The sequence below is a fragment of the Colius striatus genome, chromosome 3, assembly GCF_028858725.1.
Source record: "Colius striatus isolate bColStr4 chromosome 3, bColStr4.1.hap1, whole genome shotgun sequence".
Classification (NCBI taxonomy): domain Eukaryota; kingdom Metazoa; phylum Chordata; class Aves; order Coliiformes; family Coliidae; genus Colius; species Colius striatus.
In genome coordinates this window covers 60,014,035-60,031,820 of record NC_084761.1, presented here as the reverse complement: position 1 = coordinate 60,031,820, position 17,786 = coordinate 60,014,035, and the positions used below count along the sequence as shown (strand labels likewise).

The 17,786-nt window shown below is 38.2% G+C and overlaps 1 protein-coding gene across 2 annotated transcripts in view; it reads right to left on the bottom strand.

The window, feature by feature from the left end:
• Nucleotides 1-17,786, bottom strand: part of GALNT7 (polypeptide N-acetylgalactosaminyltransferase 7) — a 73,917-nt gene that overhangs the window by 14,884 nt on the left and 41,247 nt on the right. Inside the window, exons 3-6 of one of the 2 annotated variants that reach the window (XM_061992689.1) lie at nucleotides 11,831-11,997; nucleotides 5,727-5,857; nucleotides 5,399-5,478; nucleotides 3,349-3,531 (exon numbers count right to left, since the gene is read on the bottom strand). In XM_061992689.1, the coding sequence (XP_061848673.1) occupies nucleotides 3,349-3,531; nucleotides 5,399-5,478; nucleotides 5,727-5,857; nucleotides 11,831-11,997 (561 nt within the window). Of the gene's footprint in view, nucleotides 1-2,999; nucleotides 3,183-3,348; nucleotides 3,532-5,398; nucleotides 5,479-5,726; nucleotides 5,858-11,830; nucleotides 11,998-17,786 lie in introns of both variants that reach the window. The other variant, XM_061992690.1, reaches the window with a different exon arrangement.

The following is a 17,786-nucleotide window of genomic DNA, read 5'->3' as shown; positions in this document are numbered from 1 at the left end:
ATGCTCGGAGAAAGCATTTATTAAGGAAGCAATTCACTGTTAACATATAACAAAGATTAGATAAATGGCTGTACACTGAAAAAATCATAAAGCTTTGTCACCAGCTTCTAGCAATAGTCTGACGAGACTTCTCTGTAATTTCTAGTGAAGTCACAGTTTTTATATTTTTTAAAAATTACACTACACAAAATTCTATTTGGAATTATCCTTTGGGGTAGTCAGCATGCTTCTTTTACAATGAAAAAAGGTAATAATCAATGTGATGAGACATTTTGCTCTTGAAATTTGCTCAAGTTTTCAATATAAAAGATGAGACTGCATAACAGACTGAAGTTACGTTCTGAGGGGCTGCCAACATTGAAACTTATTGTCTACTAAACAAGCAACAGAGTTTTTCCAGCTAAACAATACCTTTTTAATCTTCTCCTTCTGGCTCTTTTTCCACCACTGCCAGATGAGACACTTTCCTGTATACACAGTGAAATTTTTAAGAGGGCCTGCGTCAAGGTTTTCATTTTGGTTTAGTTTGTTTTTTTTGTTTGTGTGTGTTTTTTTTTTTTTTTTTTAATGGCTTTGTAAATCCCCTCATGTATGACAAGGTTCAATTAGTAAGTTTTAAAGTGTCGAGAAGACATTGAGGTTTGGATTAGACCACTTCTGTGGAATGGTTTTGGTAGCTTGCCCACACTGAAATAGAGCTTAGGGAATGTTAAGCCATTTCCAGTGCACATACCAAGCATTTTTCACCTGAGGATCAATAAATACATAAAACTCCTAATGGATACAAGCTGGGGTCCCTACTAAGTTGGCAATTTAAAAAAAAAGGTAAGGAAAAAGCGAATTCTTTCTGACTTCAGATGATCTGCAGCACTGAAAGGAAAAGGATCCAAGAGTCCAGATGACTCTGGTGAGCCAAGTAAAACACAAGTGAAATATTCCTTCCTGACCAAATTATAGAGAGATGGGTCACTTCTAGCACTATTCAGTCTCTTCATCCCATTAGATTTTCAATTTAGTGGTGCTTCTTTTAACAATAACAATGATTACATATTTCCTTTCTGCATATAAATGTCTGGAGAAAAACTGCTTAAGAAAAGGTAACCCACAGGGTTAACGTATATCCCCTCTTCAGAGCAGGGGCAGGGCAACAACAAAGCCAAAGCTGCTGGGTCTATCAGCGAAGTGCAATGGTTATCAGTTTAGTGGCTCTCCAGATCAATTGATCAGATGCTAGGTTGTCTTCTACTTCTCTGTCTACTGTATACTGTACTCCAACACTGCTTTTGCATCACAGGGGTTCAAAGAGTAGGAAGCTAGTGAGCAAAGCAGGGAGAAACACATTGCAGAGCACAGCCCTGTGGCATTCCTGTAGTTTTGGTTTTCCTCAGTATCATAAAGACTTGGCAAGTGTGGAGGCCTCAGACACTAAACTTTCAGATCTTGGCTTCCAATATGCTATCAAGTGTGTTAAAGAACACAGTAAAATCCACATAAGCTCAGTAGTTTATTTTATAGGATATGAAGAGGTAAGGATAATATTACTGAAAGAAGGATTCTGTCCTGAGGCAATTCTCACATTAGAAAAAGGTTGTTTCTGCTCTTTAAGCTGTTGAGGTGTTTTTTTTGTTTGTTTGTTTTCTTATAAACTAAGCAATTTTGGCTACGTTTTCAACAAGACTTTTACTTGCCTTGGTATTGCTGCAACAAAATGCATACAGACTGGACACAAACAGATGCAGGGAATGTCTCTTTTTTAAAAGAAGCATGGTAAGTCTGAAAGCATTATTAAACAGAAAGTCGTCTTTTAAACCATTCTGAGAACATGTGTTCTGTATTTCTGGGAACAGTTTAAAGGACTTTAAGACCTGTTTGAATGGTAAACACAGAACACAACAGCAATGTTTGAAATAGTTTATCCCCTTCTAAGCAAATATTAAAAGTTCCAATGTGGACAGCCTTGTCAGAAAATGGTATTATTTATACTGCATACAAACCAGATCAAAGCTTCATAACTTCCTTGCATGTGTTGCCATTTTAGCAGAGAACAATCACAAGTGAGGATAAGGAATTACCAACATCAGCTCTTATAATGTTTAAATCATATAAACAAGCAATAGAGGACATTAGATTCTGAAGATGTGAGGATTGCTTTCAAATGTAGTAACACGATTAGTTAAGTGTGAAGGGGAAAGTAATAAAAACCAGCAGAACCACAGTCCTCCAGTCTTGAAGAGCCATCCAGAAACCCTAGTTTCTACGCTAGGATTTCTAGCCAGTTTCTGCTTCCTCAGTAGAAAACATACTCCCCTACGAAGTGTAAGAAGAAGGAGGAACTTCTGTGAAAGTCATTGGAGTTTTCCCAGAAAATAAGGAGGTGTTTTTTCCTTTTTTTTTCCTCTTCTTTTTTTGGGTTATGTTTATTAATAAAATTTCTTAGCAAATACCTAGCCAAGATTCTTAAACAGTATATTACTTTGTCAGATATGATCTATTATGGAGTAAGTGGGAAAAATATGACAAAATGGGATTTTTTTGATGCACATGCATAGCCCACAAGCTGTATGCATGCACCAAGCCATGACAGCAGGCTATGGATTTTATGCATTACCGGCTACTATAAATACTCACAAGCAAGCTCATTATTTCAAATAAAATGGTTAAATAGGTATTGTTGCTTCCAACACTACTTTTTTTTGTTTAAGAAAAAAAAAATATGGCTAAGCAGAGTTTTCCCTGGAAACAAAGTCACATAATGTTTATTTTTGCCAGACAAAACCCTGTCATTCTATTGTGCACCCACACAACAGCAGGAATGGAGAAGCAACACAAAGCAGCAAAGGTATTTTGAGCAAATAGCTGTGGCAAAGGTCTGACTAAACAAAGCAGCTGGTGTGGTTAGAAATACAAGGATTTTCAGGCTAGAAGTACATGCAAGTTTTAGTGGATCAATATCGACTTCAGAAAAAAGAGAAGAGAGGGGTAAGTGATTTAGTGATTACCGATACGGTTCAGTTTTTGTCTTTCTGCTTTCCTTCTCGCGCTTGGTCAAGGGCACCCTCTTCCATAGCATACTCCAATCCCACGCTCCTCTAGCAAACCCATCTTCGTCACCACCCCCTTGTGGCACAATCTTATAAGTGTTGCCATCTATGACATCTATTAGCGGCACAGTGCATATGGTTCTGCGGGGTGGCGGATGGTGGCGGGGAAGATGCGGTTATGAGCAAGGGTCCACGTGGCGCGTGTGCACCGACCGTGATTGGTGGGGAAAGAGAAGGGGGAGGGAAAAACGAAAGGGTTTAAACAATTATTCATCATGATTTACAGTATATAAACAGCTCTCTTTACCGATAAGGCTCAGTTTTATGTGTTCGTTTGGACTTTTCCTTGTGGCTTAATGGAATTCTTTTCCATAGCAAACTCCAGTCCCAGGCCCCTCTGGCAAAACCATCTTCGTCCCCACCTTGTTGCGGCTCAATGGAATAATCATTGCCATCTATGTAATCTATTAGAGGTACAGTACATGTAGTTCTGAAACATTTATAGAAAGGAAAGAAAGAGCAAAATACATTTTCAGAAGAGTAATCTGTCTGATCTGAAATTTACACCATTAATTATTAAGCTTATAGAGCAGTTTATATGAAAAGTTACTTGTGAACATATTATTAAAAAAAGAAGCTTCATTGAAAGAAAAAAGTGAGTCCTTTATGTTGTTTTAACAGGTTCTGAAAACAGAAAAGTCAAGTCTGAAATGCTAATATATAATTTATCACTACTATAATATCTATATCACTAATATAATTTATCACTACTTTTCCCTTTATGTGTACTCCTTGACACCGCTCTTCTAAGAAAGCACTGCTGGAGGCAACAGAGGAGCCCTCAGAGAGGTGTGTTTCTCACAGAATGACTACTTCCCATAATTTCCATGCACATCAGATCTTATCTGCCAACAAGTATGACAAACTCATAGTTTTACCTATTGTAAACACAGATTTTCACTATCCTGTCCTATTCAAATGCCCAGCAAATCCAGCCTTTCAGGGTAAGAAATCGTTACTGGTGCTCTCCTAGCAGCAGTATTCAGTAAAATTTTCCCTGTTTGATTTGTAGTATGTTCCTGGTTGTGATCTATGACACACAATCTTCACCAAGGAAAAGTCATTGTCTTGTCATTCTCCCCAAATTTTCCAAATGAGTTTCCTGGTGACCAAACTTGGAGCAATTCCACCTTTTCAAATCCTATGAGAGAAAATAAGTTGGGGGGAAAAGAAACACTAATGCCATGCTCTTCTTTGAGGCAGAAGCGACAGCACGCTGCACCCAGGGTACCACGGCTTGAAAGAAGGCTGCCCAGTGCTGCTCTCTAGCACTGCACACCTTGGTGCTGCTGGTCCTCCCACAGCCTCTGCTTCTGCAGGCAGTGCTGGAGCTGCCTCTGAAGCTGCCTCTTCTCACCGGCCTTTTTTCGTGTAAAATGTGTAACACCATGTTCGATGGAAGCACACAAGCATTTCCATCTTCTTTCTAGCATCCTGTCTGAAAGGTAGTCTTGAAGCTGAGTTACAGCCTTCAAAACAAACAAAACCCACCTCTTCAAGAAAGTTCCAGTAGTATGATAGGTTAACAAACTTTTTTTTTAGGATTAAGCAGTTATTTTATGGGATTAAAGAGTTTAAACAAGCACATGGTTTCCTAAATACACATACCCCCCCCCGACCATACAAACTAAGAGCTCGGTAGCACACAGCAACAACAGCATTTTAACAGCTGGAAGCAACAAAGGCCCCAGGGCTTCCCTCCTCTGTCAACCCTCACAGATGTGCCCATGAACGCAGGGCAGGCCGCTCCAGCACGGACTTCCAGCCACAGCCTCAGTTTGCTACAGACAATGCTCCAAAGGAAACAAAGAAGATCATATTGCAAGACCAAAGATATGAAAGTAATCAAACTCTTGGGATCACAGGAATTTTAAATCCCCTTTAAAAATCAAAACGCTTACTGCTACTTTTCTTCTACCAAAAATAACGTTTTTGTGTAGTTATTTTGTTTAATCAGACTCCTTATTCAACCAGAACAGAACATTTGTGTAACAGACTCTCAGATCACTGCAAAGGACAAGAGCTGACTTACATTTAATCTATACTAAGCAAAATATTTCAGACATGTATTAAAATAAACTATCCAGAGACTTAGTTGCCTGACTATTTTCTTTCCTCCTTACATAGCTTTTATGTTGAGAGAAAACAAAATCATCATACAGCAAATATTGATATAGATGGAAATAGTTATTGATTTAGATATGAAACATATTGACTGTAGTTTGAAAAGTGAAGATTGTTACTGTGACTTTTTCTTCCTAAGAGGCCAGATGCCAGAAATAATGGGAGAACATTACCTGTCCTTAGATATAGGAGCTATAAGTGGCGCATACCAATTAATTCCTACTTCACAATGGGCATCAAGGTAAACCAAAACCTTCAAAAGAAAAATAAAAATTATATTTCTCTATACGAGATCAGGATGATTTAATTAAGCTTCTTTACACGTCATTACTTCAATTAAAAATGAAGCTTAAATGAGTAAAATTACTGTATTTTAAAAACAGTATCAATAATACTGTTTATACACATCAATCTGAACACAGAATCTCCGCCCCGTGCCCACCCCCTGCCCCCACCCCCCAAAAAAAAAAAGGACAGGCTCGTGTGTGAACTGGCTCCTACCTGTCCAAGTTTAGCCTTCTGAGCTCCAATGCTTCTAGCCTGGATTAAACCTTCTCTCCTGTCATTTCGAAATACCTTTACAAGGCCGTTCCACTGCTTAATATACTCATCCAGCCTCTCTTTTAAGTGTGCTATCAAAACACAAACAAAAAATTATTTTGGTGAGGTTTAATAATAAAGTTTTTTACTCTTAATAGAACCCAAATCCAACTAAAAGACACCTACAGACATTTAAGAGAATATTTAATTCAATTGCTTTTACTACCACTCACAAACACTGAAGAGATCAAAACTTGGAGCACTCTGAGATCACAGTGAAGGTTTGTCTCTGGCACATTTGAAGCAGCTGAAGTGGTTGGCCACACCACAGGGTAGATGAGCAGACAATTCCCAGTCAATTCAGTCTGTCGTATAGTTCTTTCAGATCTTTGGCTGCGCTTTCACCAGGAAGGGAAGTTTCTACACTTAAGCAGGTGGTCTTGCCTTATCAGACAATGTCACATGTACAGTTGAAGACATCACTTTTCAGTTAAATGTTTCTCTTCACTCACTTTCTGTCTCACAACATTTTCTGTCATTCTATTAAATAATCCAGACACCAGAGACAGAAAACTCACCATACTCAAATTATTGCCCTCCCTTAACTAAACCTGTTCCCTTTTGGAGTCGGAGTAATCTTATGTCAATTTTCTAATGAATTTAATAATAATTGGAGAGCCAGGACTGTAGTGAAAAAGCCATGGCTCATCATACTGATGAGATAGTATACCTTTAGACAAAGGGATTTGGTCAGCAAAGGGACAAGTAACCACATAAGAATCAAGCTGGGCTACGCTTAAATGATTACAGATTTGTACTTGCACATTGGTCTTTGCCAAACTAATCTGGAAACCACATTCCTACCACACAATTTGAAAAGAGGATCCTACTGTTGCATAATATTTTTGCACAGATGATTCTACTGAGAATGCTTAGAAAGGCGAAAGGGCTGGCAGTCCGGCACTTACCGTTTGAGGCTACACTGATTTAACTGCTGCTGTTCATTTTAAATCTATTTTTGTACTGAAAGGCTCAAAAGAATTGCCTACAGCTTTTCTTAGTCCGGAACTAAAACAAGCCACCTAACTACAGCTGAGGCATCCATGTGCTGGTTTGTACCAGCTCTGAGGGGCTGCAAGATGCCATATCTGTGCTGATCTAACAGGAGAGGGGACGTGCCAAGGTGGAAGGATGTCTTTTTCAGCAGCAACAAGCCACTAGGTTGAATCAATAGCAACACTTTCTGCACTCTAAATGAAAATGATTGAAGTCTGCATCTTGCTGCAACTTAAGTTCTCTACGTTTTATATTCTTGCCAACAGTATTGAAAAAAAATCTAGTTTAAATAAAAGATGCATATAAATAATTGAAATGGAAAGAGTTTTTTTGGGGAAGTGACATTTCCAAACTTGAAAATTCAACAATCCTACTAAAGAAAAACCTTCAGAAACGATTGTTTTTTAATACTTTTATTATCTTGTCTTCACTCTTATAAAACAATAACTTTTCCCAGATAAGCTTTACTTATCCTCTTCTTTCCCACACACATTTCGTTTCTTTTGTAAAACCTTCTGTGTTAGGAAAACTTTAGGATACATAAATATTCAACTAGAGAAAGAGCAATTTTATTGGGTATGCGGTATAGAATAACATGCCACATAATATATGTAGAATACATATGATATGATAGCTGTGATAGAAATTTTTATAGGATAAAATCAACAGTTACGAGGTCATACTGAAGTGGTACTGAGACAATCTTTATATCACACCATTATTTTTTTTTCTCCAAATTCTAAGTACATGTTACAGAAGGACTGTCAGGATTGTTTTAAAGATTTAAAACCTGATGTTATTTCTAGCTCTCCTGCCTATGAAGCCAAATGTTTTAGTTATCAAATGTTCAACTATGCAAGGCTCACAGGGAGCTGTAAAAACCTGTCATATTGATTGTGTAAAGCTTTTCTACAGAATGAGTCTCAGGACTTTGCAGTCCATTATCTGAAATTGTGCCAGGGTTAGCAGCAAGTGCTATTTCCCCACAGGAAAACTGAATTTTCCTTCATTCCCATACTACAAAGCCAGCATAACAGTAGTGTATAAAACCCTGATACTTTTACAATTAGAAATACTGTTACATTTTGTTCACCCAAGACATATGTTTGTAATATCTGTCAACATCCTTACAGCATTCTGGATTTTGTTTAAAAATTTATACTGTTTACCTTTCAAAAAATCAGAACCATCAATCTGGCCTTCCCTCATTTGGGTTCTTCTCTCATGTCTCAGTGCATGATTAAAGCATGAATGACTTTTTTAAAAACATGTCCTTGCTCCAAAAGATCTTAAGCATTGGAGACTACAAGGAAGAGAGGAGTAGGGAAGCAGCTTTTTTCCCCCTTGACTTATGGATGTCAGTTTGAGAGCTAGAAAAATGGTATCAAAGTCTTCCCTAAAGCAGCAGCCTCTGAGTCTCCTCTACTGTAATACTACTAACATGAGTCTCTCAGCTCTAACACAAGCAACAATTAACGCTTCAGTTTCTCTGCTGCAAGCACCATTAAACAAGTTAATAAAAATACTGTTACCTATCTATGCTCATTATTTCCCCTTGGGTTATCTTACGGACTGCTGTATCAGTGGGAAATACAGAGAGTGCTAAAGAAAAAACAAGTAAAAGGAAAAGGCAGACAAAGCCTTTAAACACTACTAGGAACACCAATATTTTAACTTGCAGTCACTCTTTACAGGTAGCACAGGCTACAAAAGCAAGCTGCACCAGCAGAGATATTAACCTCTATGCTTCAAAAAGAAATAAAGCTGGTACACCTAAATACATAACATACAGCTGTAATTGCAGGGAAGTCCAGAAAATCTGGTGTTATGAATTCTCATTGACCTTTGAGAACAGCTGTAGCCTCCACACAGCTAGGACTTACCACAAAATAAACTGTTTCCATCAAGAAAAAACGGGGGAAAAAAAAACCCCGCATGCAGCAGCGTGGCCACACTGACACCACAGTAGAAGCTGCTGCAACTCTCTGGGACTCTCACATGCATTAGTATAGAGGTCTCCATTGAAAATATCAGAACTAGCATCATTCAATTAGCTTGGCGTCATCTTCTTGTTACTGTTCCCTGTTCCTGTTACAAAGGAAAAAAGGCCTGAGCAGAATTGAGCACATCTCTCTGCATAGTTCTCCACAGTCAAACCCTGCTGTTTGCAGAAGAGATTAAAGAAGGAAAGCAGAGTGTCGGTACCAAAGAGACTGCTCCCAAATACAAAGAATTATAATAAAAATAACATTTTCCAAGCACTGTATCTGTTTCTCCCTGTAAGGTATACTATATCTATAAGCTTCTATGCAGCTGTAACTCCCTTCTGATGAAAGCGGATTTCTCATAAAGAAGATCAGGCAATGCTCTTTATGAACCAGCCTTTGGAAGTGCTTGCAACCACTTTTGCTCTATTTTAATTTCATATCACCGCAGAAGGCAGTGGCTAAGAAATAAGGACAGTCACGCTGAATGTAGGCAAACACCTATTCAGTCAGGCACCTGTGTCCCTCAACATTGATCTGAAAGTGTTAAGATGCTCTTTGCTGAGTGGAAAGGCAGACATGAAGTATGCAGTCTGAAAGCAGGTGGAGAACGAGAAAGAAAATCCTGTATCTGTGCCGTCAGCACTGCTTGATCTTCTGTCTGAAAAAGCAAAAGGCTATCAGCAGTTCTGCTATGATTAAGCGTGTCTGTGTTTTGCAGCTCTCCTAATAACTGGAGATCTCTTTGTGAGGCTTGGCATGCTTTGCAGCCCATACTAGCTCGTGCTTCTCTCTGAGGAGAAAAAAAGTGGGGCAAGATTCTACTCTCTCAGCCATTTTTCATCTAGAAGGCAATTTGAATTACTGAAATTAAGTTAATTATGTTTACCAAGTGATAGCCTAAAGCACTTTCAAGAATTATTCTAGTGAAACCATACAATTGCAACATGGTGTTCAGAGCCATTCCAGCCCATGCTTGTTTTCCAGACACTCATACATGGGAAAAGTACATCCTGAGCTTGCTTTATGGAATTTTCTGACTCAGCAAAGTTATTTGGGAAAATGAGGTGTGGGAAATATAGATACAAGGGTCTGCTGGATGTTAGGTATAGAGTGGCTGTATCTGCTAACCATTCATTTATGAGCAGAAAGCATAAGTAAAGTTCTGTATATAATAAGAAATTTATTGAAAAATACTGCTTTTATTCAATAATAGCCATATATTGGAAACCTGTAGTACGAGTTGTTATGCCAGACAAACTCATTCCATAAATTACATAAAGAAAGCATAGAGTCAGCTACAACTCATGTGAAACCCAAGTATTAAATCCAATCACTACTGAAAAATCTGCTAATTTTTCTGGAGACCATCAGTGCCATAGTTACTTTATACAGCTAACTCAGTCCTTGAACAGCTCTGAAGGAAAGCCATGGTCGCAGCTCAAAAGGTAAACCACAGCACAGTATTGCTGACTGAATTATTAAAACTATATCCCTTTGGAGAGAAGATATTTTCATACCATGTGTGTATATATAAGTCAAATTCTCTAAAGCTGTAAAAGGATACAGGAGACTATAATGTAGCATTCAGCATGTTTATTATACTAAGCCAGATGTATTCAACTTTTCAATACAGGTAACTTTTCCCCTCATGTAGAAAAAAAGAAAATGCTACCTACCTATCTACAGGAGTGATGTAAAAATTGGCATACAGTAACTACTTTTAATAGTTATTTATACTCAAAAAAGCAACAACTGTGTGATGAGTTGAGTTTTAAAATTTATGGCAGGTACGCCTGCAGAAAACAACTCCTCCCAGGAGGCTGGAACTGGAAGAAGCCCAAGATCACCTGATAAAACGGAGAGTTTTGAACAGTCATCTGCTTTCCAGGCCATTACTCAATTAAGCTATTATAAAAGCAAAGAGGAGGCTAAAGGGAATGTATCCTGTGCTGCTGAGCAGTTCAAAATTGCCTGTGCTCTTAAAACACATCATCATCCTTGTCTAGAGGAGACTGACATCCCACACACTCAAAGCTAGGTTTTTATTTATGCTTCTACTCTTTGCCAATTTCTATTCAAGAGCTATGATGCAATAAAACCTTGCAGAAAGTGCAGCTTTGGTGAACTACTATGAAATCTGTTCATAAAGCTGAAAACCAGATAGATTTCCTCTATATCAATCATCTTATCTATCTAGCATACCACTTTCAGTTCTTCTATATATTCAGCTTTGATTTGCATTAATGCTGAAGATATCATAATTAAAGGAAAAAAGTCAGCATATATTTTAATATTATTTTAATATTTCTAAGAATCTAATGCAAGTACATACATTGTGACTATAGATCAAGATCAGAATGTGTATTACAAAGGAAGAGGAAAATCTAAGGACTTCTGAAAATGTCGATAAGCAGGACTCAAACAAAGGCAGAAATTAAAATACACTTAAATTCTTAAAAACTCCCTTCCTCAATAAGGAACATTAAACACCTTATTGTGATGCTTAATTAAAAAAAAGATGTTGGAAAGTAAAAAAAAAAAAAAAAAAAAGAAAGAAAACTAATCAGAGTAAATCAGTAGCCTTAAGATAATTTTTTATTACAGTTAAAGAAAAAATCCAATCAGGAATCTGGATTCCTATATAAAGAAAGAAATTATTCCTAACAGTCTTAACTCATATTTCTTCAATAACCTAAAACTACTTGTTTTCACAAGAGCTGAGAGGTACTAGCTATTCTAGTTTTCTACTATGTACTACTCCAGAACTGCAGTAGACAGTCAAGCACAAATCCTGTATTTCAAACAGCTGAATACACATAAAGGGTTGCCACCTTTATGAAAGCAGTCAATTGGAAAAGAGTTTTCCCTTCACTGAAAACTGAAAGGACTGTGAAGAAAAAACTCACTTTTCTTGCAGAGTCAACTCAATCCATGGCAGGTAATAAATCAAAAGAAAACTATTTAAAGGGGAAAAAAAAAGTTTATTTTTCTACAAGTAGTGAGTTAATATTCCAAACATACCTTTGTTGCTAAAATCATCAATCAGCACAATTTCCGCCAAGTATTTCCTTGGTGTTCTCTTAATGACGCTGTGGACTGTCCTCATGAGTGTGGACCATCCTTCATTATGGAAGACAATGACAACGCTGGAGGTGAGCAGGTTTTCATCGTAATGCCAGTATTTGCATCTGTAAAAAGATTTTATTAGTTTGCACATCGTGATTTACAGAAGTACTTAACGACATCTTTGTGCAAATCCAACCTCCACTGATACCTTCAGATTAAAAGCCAATACGATATAAAAGGAACTGTAGCTTAAGTGCATCATAGAGGCATTAAGGTGCAAAAAGCAGCTTGCTTCCAGACAGTATGTCATTTTTCCTCCTGAAAGAGGCAGGATGCAGCTGGTGAACAATGACCCCTGCCTCAACAGCTACATGTTTCCTCCTGGGTAGATGGACAGCATTGCATGGCCCTGCTGAGAGTCATATCCACTGCTCTGCATAAAACATTTGCAAAAACTGACACAAAAGCATAGTTACTTATGGGAAATACGTAATTCCATGGCAATGAAGACATGGTCTTTACTGTTTAGTATTCATGGTTTAACTGAGGTATAGTAAATGTAACTAAAAAACCCCAAGCTTATCAATCCCATTCAACTGTCCATTCCCCTCGTCAAAATGCTGAGTCACATGTTTCACCAGATGGAAGAAGGTAACAGCTTTGGTCAAACATCTTTCTAGTAGACAATGTGACAGATTACAAATGCATCAAGCAAATGTGCAAGACTAACCAGAGTCAGAAAGAGTGTTGCCTATGCTCGTTCCTATTTTTTTTTTTTTTACAATGTAATCATCTGTATCAGTGGGTTTCAGCTCAGCGTGTCATGAAGAACACTTCTGTACCCATTTAAAATATGGCACTTCAATTTAACTGTGGACTTTGATTCAATTTTTTTTTGAGGGATTAAAGATGATCCAGATATAAGCAATACGAGTGATTCAATCCAGTATTAATCACATTTATCAACAATGGATTTTATTTGTAACTGTAACGCCCGTTTCCCCAAATGCATCCCTGAATGTGAATGTTCACAGCCTCCCTAATTACAACCACTCCAGGTATTTCCTTACCTGGAAGTTTCCCTACTTGATCACTAGGTCCCTTTTCCAACTACAATACTACAATTCCTATCACAAATGCTATTCCCTGGTGATTTCAATAAGCCAAAGACCTCCTTTTTTCATCTTTCAGCAAGTAAAGTCCCCACTGGAGAGAATAAGACTTTTCAAAGACAGCTATCATATAACTGATACACAGAAACTTCTAAACTTATGGATGTACAAGCTTCAATGGTTAGATTTCTCTTTACACTGTAAAAAGCCTGAGCACAGAAACATTCCTGTGTTTGAAAAGAAATGACCTTAATCATCAGAATCAGTAGATTTTTTTGAAACTAAAGTTAAATATGGAAAGAACTCACATAACAGATCTATAGGTATTTAAACAGTACTTATTTGGTGAAGAAGGATGTGTTTCATTTATTATCAGGTAACAGCATCATTATATATTTCTCACCCACCAGAAACAAAATAAATTGGTAGCAACACCTTACTAATTTTGGTCCAGTGGGAAAAGAAAACTACAGAATCAAACCAGCCAATAATGAAGACAGATCTAATAAGGCATTTGTTCTCTTAGGCATGCTGTAACCTCTGAAACAGCATATTCTCTACAAGTATGGTTTACTGACTAAAATCCTCCAGCTCAATTGTTCCGATGCCTCAAGTAGCCCGAGACAATCACATTTATAAGCTACCAATATACAAGTCCCAGACTGACTGAAGTTGAGGCCACTGATGCCTGCTTTCCACATAACCCTCTCTCAGCTGATTACAGATCACAGTGTTTCCATTTGTACCACATGCATTTAAGTTGTTGCCATTTACAGACACAGAATGGATATGCTACCTAAGGTACTGTGTAAAAGAAAGATTTTCCATTATGTATTTAATAACAGATTAATAGCAGAACGGTGTTGCTTTACATATCTACTAATCTGGATTAATTCTGCTGATATGTTAAAACGGAGAAGTACGGGATGTTATACGTTCAAAATCAGCATGCCAGCTGAATGCTAAATATAAAAGGCAGTAGAAATGAATAGCACCCTTAGCCTCAAAGGAGAAGGTAGTAAGCACCTGATGCAGGTTGCACTGAGCTTCTGACCTGCACCTTCAGCAGTTTAGGTAGGAAATTTTCTCTGCTTTCCAACAAGAAAGATATCTATGACATTTCAGACTGCCTTCAACAAAAGAAATGAAGCAAATACTGAACAAAAAAACAACCCAAATCTTTTGGCTGCTTGTTTCTCCCACTTCCTGCAGTGTTGATAAGCCATATTTAAGAACAAAATGGTGAAAAGCATAAGAGTGAAAGATAACAACATAATTTTTAAAAGCCAAACTTATTACAAAAGTCTGAATTGAATACATCTGCAAGTAATGTATAACCTTTTTTTTATCTGTATTTAATACATTTTAAAAACATAAAACCAGAGGTCTAGACAGGCTTTTTGCTACACATCCAACTTAATCTCCTCAAATCTGTCAGCACGTTTTACTTCTTTAACTTGAAAAATCATGTGTTGCTAAATGTGTCATTTGCAAGCCATAAAAGCACTACATTTATACCTCCAGTAAGATCGCACTTTTAGTTTTTTCCAGAGGCTTTATTTCACTTATTGGACAGTACACAGACTGACTCATTGAGCCCATAAGCTCCAACAAATTGCTGTAACTCCTATGCACAATCTTGTCTCTACTCTCGCATTGAGAATGAGAGATTTGAAACATGGTGGTTGTTTCAGATGTGTGAAATTAATAAATATTTTAATCTTGAGGCAATTTTTTCCAAGAAACATAAACGTTGCTAGTGTATCTGCATGACAAAAACCAGGAGCCTCAGCCCTCATTTCATTCACATCCACAGGGAAAGAGCGTTTCTCCAGTGGAGCACCACTGACATCCAGTGGTTGGCAAACTGAATACCAAGACACCATAAATGCATTTTCCATCTGTTTGAAGATGACTTTTACAGTACTAGTTTCCCTGTAAATTTTAGGCACTAGAAAAGGAAAATAATAGGACTGAATCTCCAGACTCGTGCTGCATTTTTTTACGATAGGGTCAAGTAGACATGAGCATCCAGGCAAAAGCAGCAAGCTACTGAAAGTTGGTACAGGCAGATTCAAAGTACAGAAGAGTCTGGGACAAAAGGATTTAAATATGATTCACCTTCTAGCTTCATCCCCTGGGTGCTGTCCTGCCTATGTACAGTAGCATGGTGTCCCTTCAGCTGCAGCCTGCAGGCCAGCTGTGGTGATATGCTGTGAATGAAATTAGTCAACAAATCTTAAAAAAAGTTATTCTTGAATTCTTACTGGCATAGCTGAGAGGGTGGCATACTGCAGCAGATATACCTGAATGAGAGGGTAGCATCCTTAAACTAGCCTTCCTTCTAGAACTTTACATTACTTATCCTGACCCCTGTGAAGACTTACTGTATGGGGCAAGCAGGAGCAGGTGTGCACACATCTGTGAAGGGCTGGCAACAGCTTCCCTGGGAGGCATTGCAGTGGAGTAGCAGCTCTGTTTGCTTAATTTTTCCTCAGGGAACTCATGGTTGAAAGCAAGCAACACACTCAGATCAGTCTATGAATAAAAACTTCCCGTCCTTGAATCAGTACTTCCATTACTGAGCAAAAACATCGTTGGATTGGGCCGAGAAGAAACCTTTTGAGAGACACAGTAGTGATCTAATGGAGAAACAGGGTGAGTAATGTTTTTCCTGACTATTAGCTTACATACTTAAAGTGTGAATTAGTTCTACTCTCTCTCCACCCCTGGGAGGAAAAAGCACTGTTGGAGAGTGTGCCACACGTACATTTCTGCCCCTCTGTGACAAAGCTGTGCACCAGCCACAGCAGGAGAAGAGCCCTTTTGCAGGGGACTCCTCTGCACAAGAAACCAGATATCTGGACTGGAGCACTCCTTGAGGAAATTTCTGCTATTACAGCTTTCTACTCATTGACTTGCTCTTACCTACGTCCCCTGGCCCCACAAACATCGTCATGAGTACATACTCCAGCGAATCGAATGACTGTACAGGCTCCCTGCTAGCCACCACTGCAGCCGCAGATGTGAGCTCAAATTTCCTCAGGGCAAAATAGTCCAGGCTAGAATCTGCTTCTCCTAGAAGAGTAATCCAGACATCAAGCAAAAATGCAAGAAGTGAACAAAGAGAAGACCTTGACAACAATTCAAGGGTGAGCTGCAATCATATAGACACATAGAGGACAATATGAGATCTCGATCTAACAAAAGTGCTTCTCATGCCATTCTGAATTCCTAACTCCCCTAGGATAACAGCACCTAAGTTCCAGAGAAAAGTAACAGCTATCATGACCACAACTGACTCCATCTCTCTCAGGTCAACAATCTAACCAGCACCTGTGCTTACCATTGGCACATCAGTCTTCCCTCTGGATTTAAGGCACTACTTGTGTGCTCAGACCAAAATATAGCAGCACAGATTTCACTGAGATAGCAGGCAGTTGCCATCACATTCCTGTAACTACTCCAGCATCCTCCTCCTAAGCTCAGTTGTTTCAAGCTGAGAGCCATGAATTAGTACAAAGCTGAAGGTTTCAATTTAGCATTTGTGCTGAAATTGTAATTGACATTAAAACAGGAATCTCTCTTCTCCATTAATATAAAACTGTTCACAATTTAAAATTTTAAGTTTTATTTCATGTTTAACGTGGTATGAGATTCATAGTGTTATCAATTATCACCTATTGACAACTGCTTTATAGTGCATGCATTTTTCTCACTTTCAGAGGGTCTAGCACTAGAAAAACTTAAAACTAAGTTAGGAGCTCTGTTTTCATTTCTAGTTTTCTTTTCTAGTAAGCCCTGTTCTTATAAGAAGACAGTCATTCATCAGAGAACACACGGCTTATGAACTTTAATAGTGAATTCAGGGCTCCTTGCTATTTTAAATAATCTATTTATTATGACTACTGCAGTGAACTGCATCTACAGCCCTAGCTGAGACTGGCTGCTCGATGCTTGCAAGTCAGTGGAATCATTGCTTAAGTCTAGGGCAGGTAGAAACAGACTACAGAACTGGACATTTCTTTGTTAAGATACGACTCAGTAAATCTAATGTTAATACTGCATTTGTTACTTACAAATTTGTTACTTGCAGGGAATTTTTATGTATCGTCAGCATCAATATTAATATTGTAGCAGTTAACTTACAAAACAGGAGCTCTGGAAGAGATGTGAACAGACCACCAAAGAAGGACAGTTTGATCAGCTAGATTTTTTTTTACCATTCATTGGACAAGAGTAAAACCTCTCCTACACATTACCCAACAGCTTAAACCTATGCTGAAAAAGCATTTCCTATTTTTACAATAGCTACAAGCTTTGACTACTTCCATTCATGAAATAGCCTGCAAGGCCATGTGACTAAATTTTATTATTAGTGTTCCTGGAAGCACAAACTACATCCCCTATCAAATCTCTGTTAAGTGCCACAATCTGAATTCAGGTCAAGGTTTGTACAAGACCCAGCATTAGGGCTAACAGTAAAATCAATATAATAGACTTTGGGTTGTTTTTTTAATCAGAAGATTCCTGTCCTATCATTTGCCCAACACTGAAAAACCTGAAGAAATAAACACCACGGGGCAGGAGGGCTGCTAAAATAAATTCTCTTCCTTAGGGAATTGGAAGCCCCTTTACAAAAATGGAGTCAAAGCCCTCTTCTTTCCTGCTTTGGTTTAAAGCAGTGCAGTACCTTCCCTCATGTCTCCATCCCTTCTCCAGCACCATGACACACTGCATACTACTGCAGTGAGGTGACCAGGCAAAGCCCATCCCTTGTACCGGATGTTGCTGTGGGT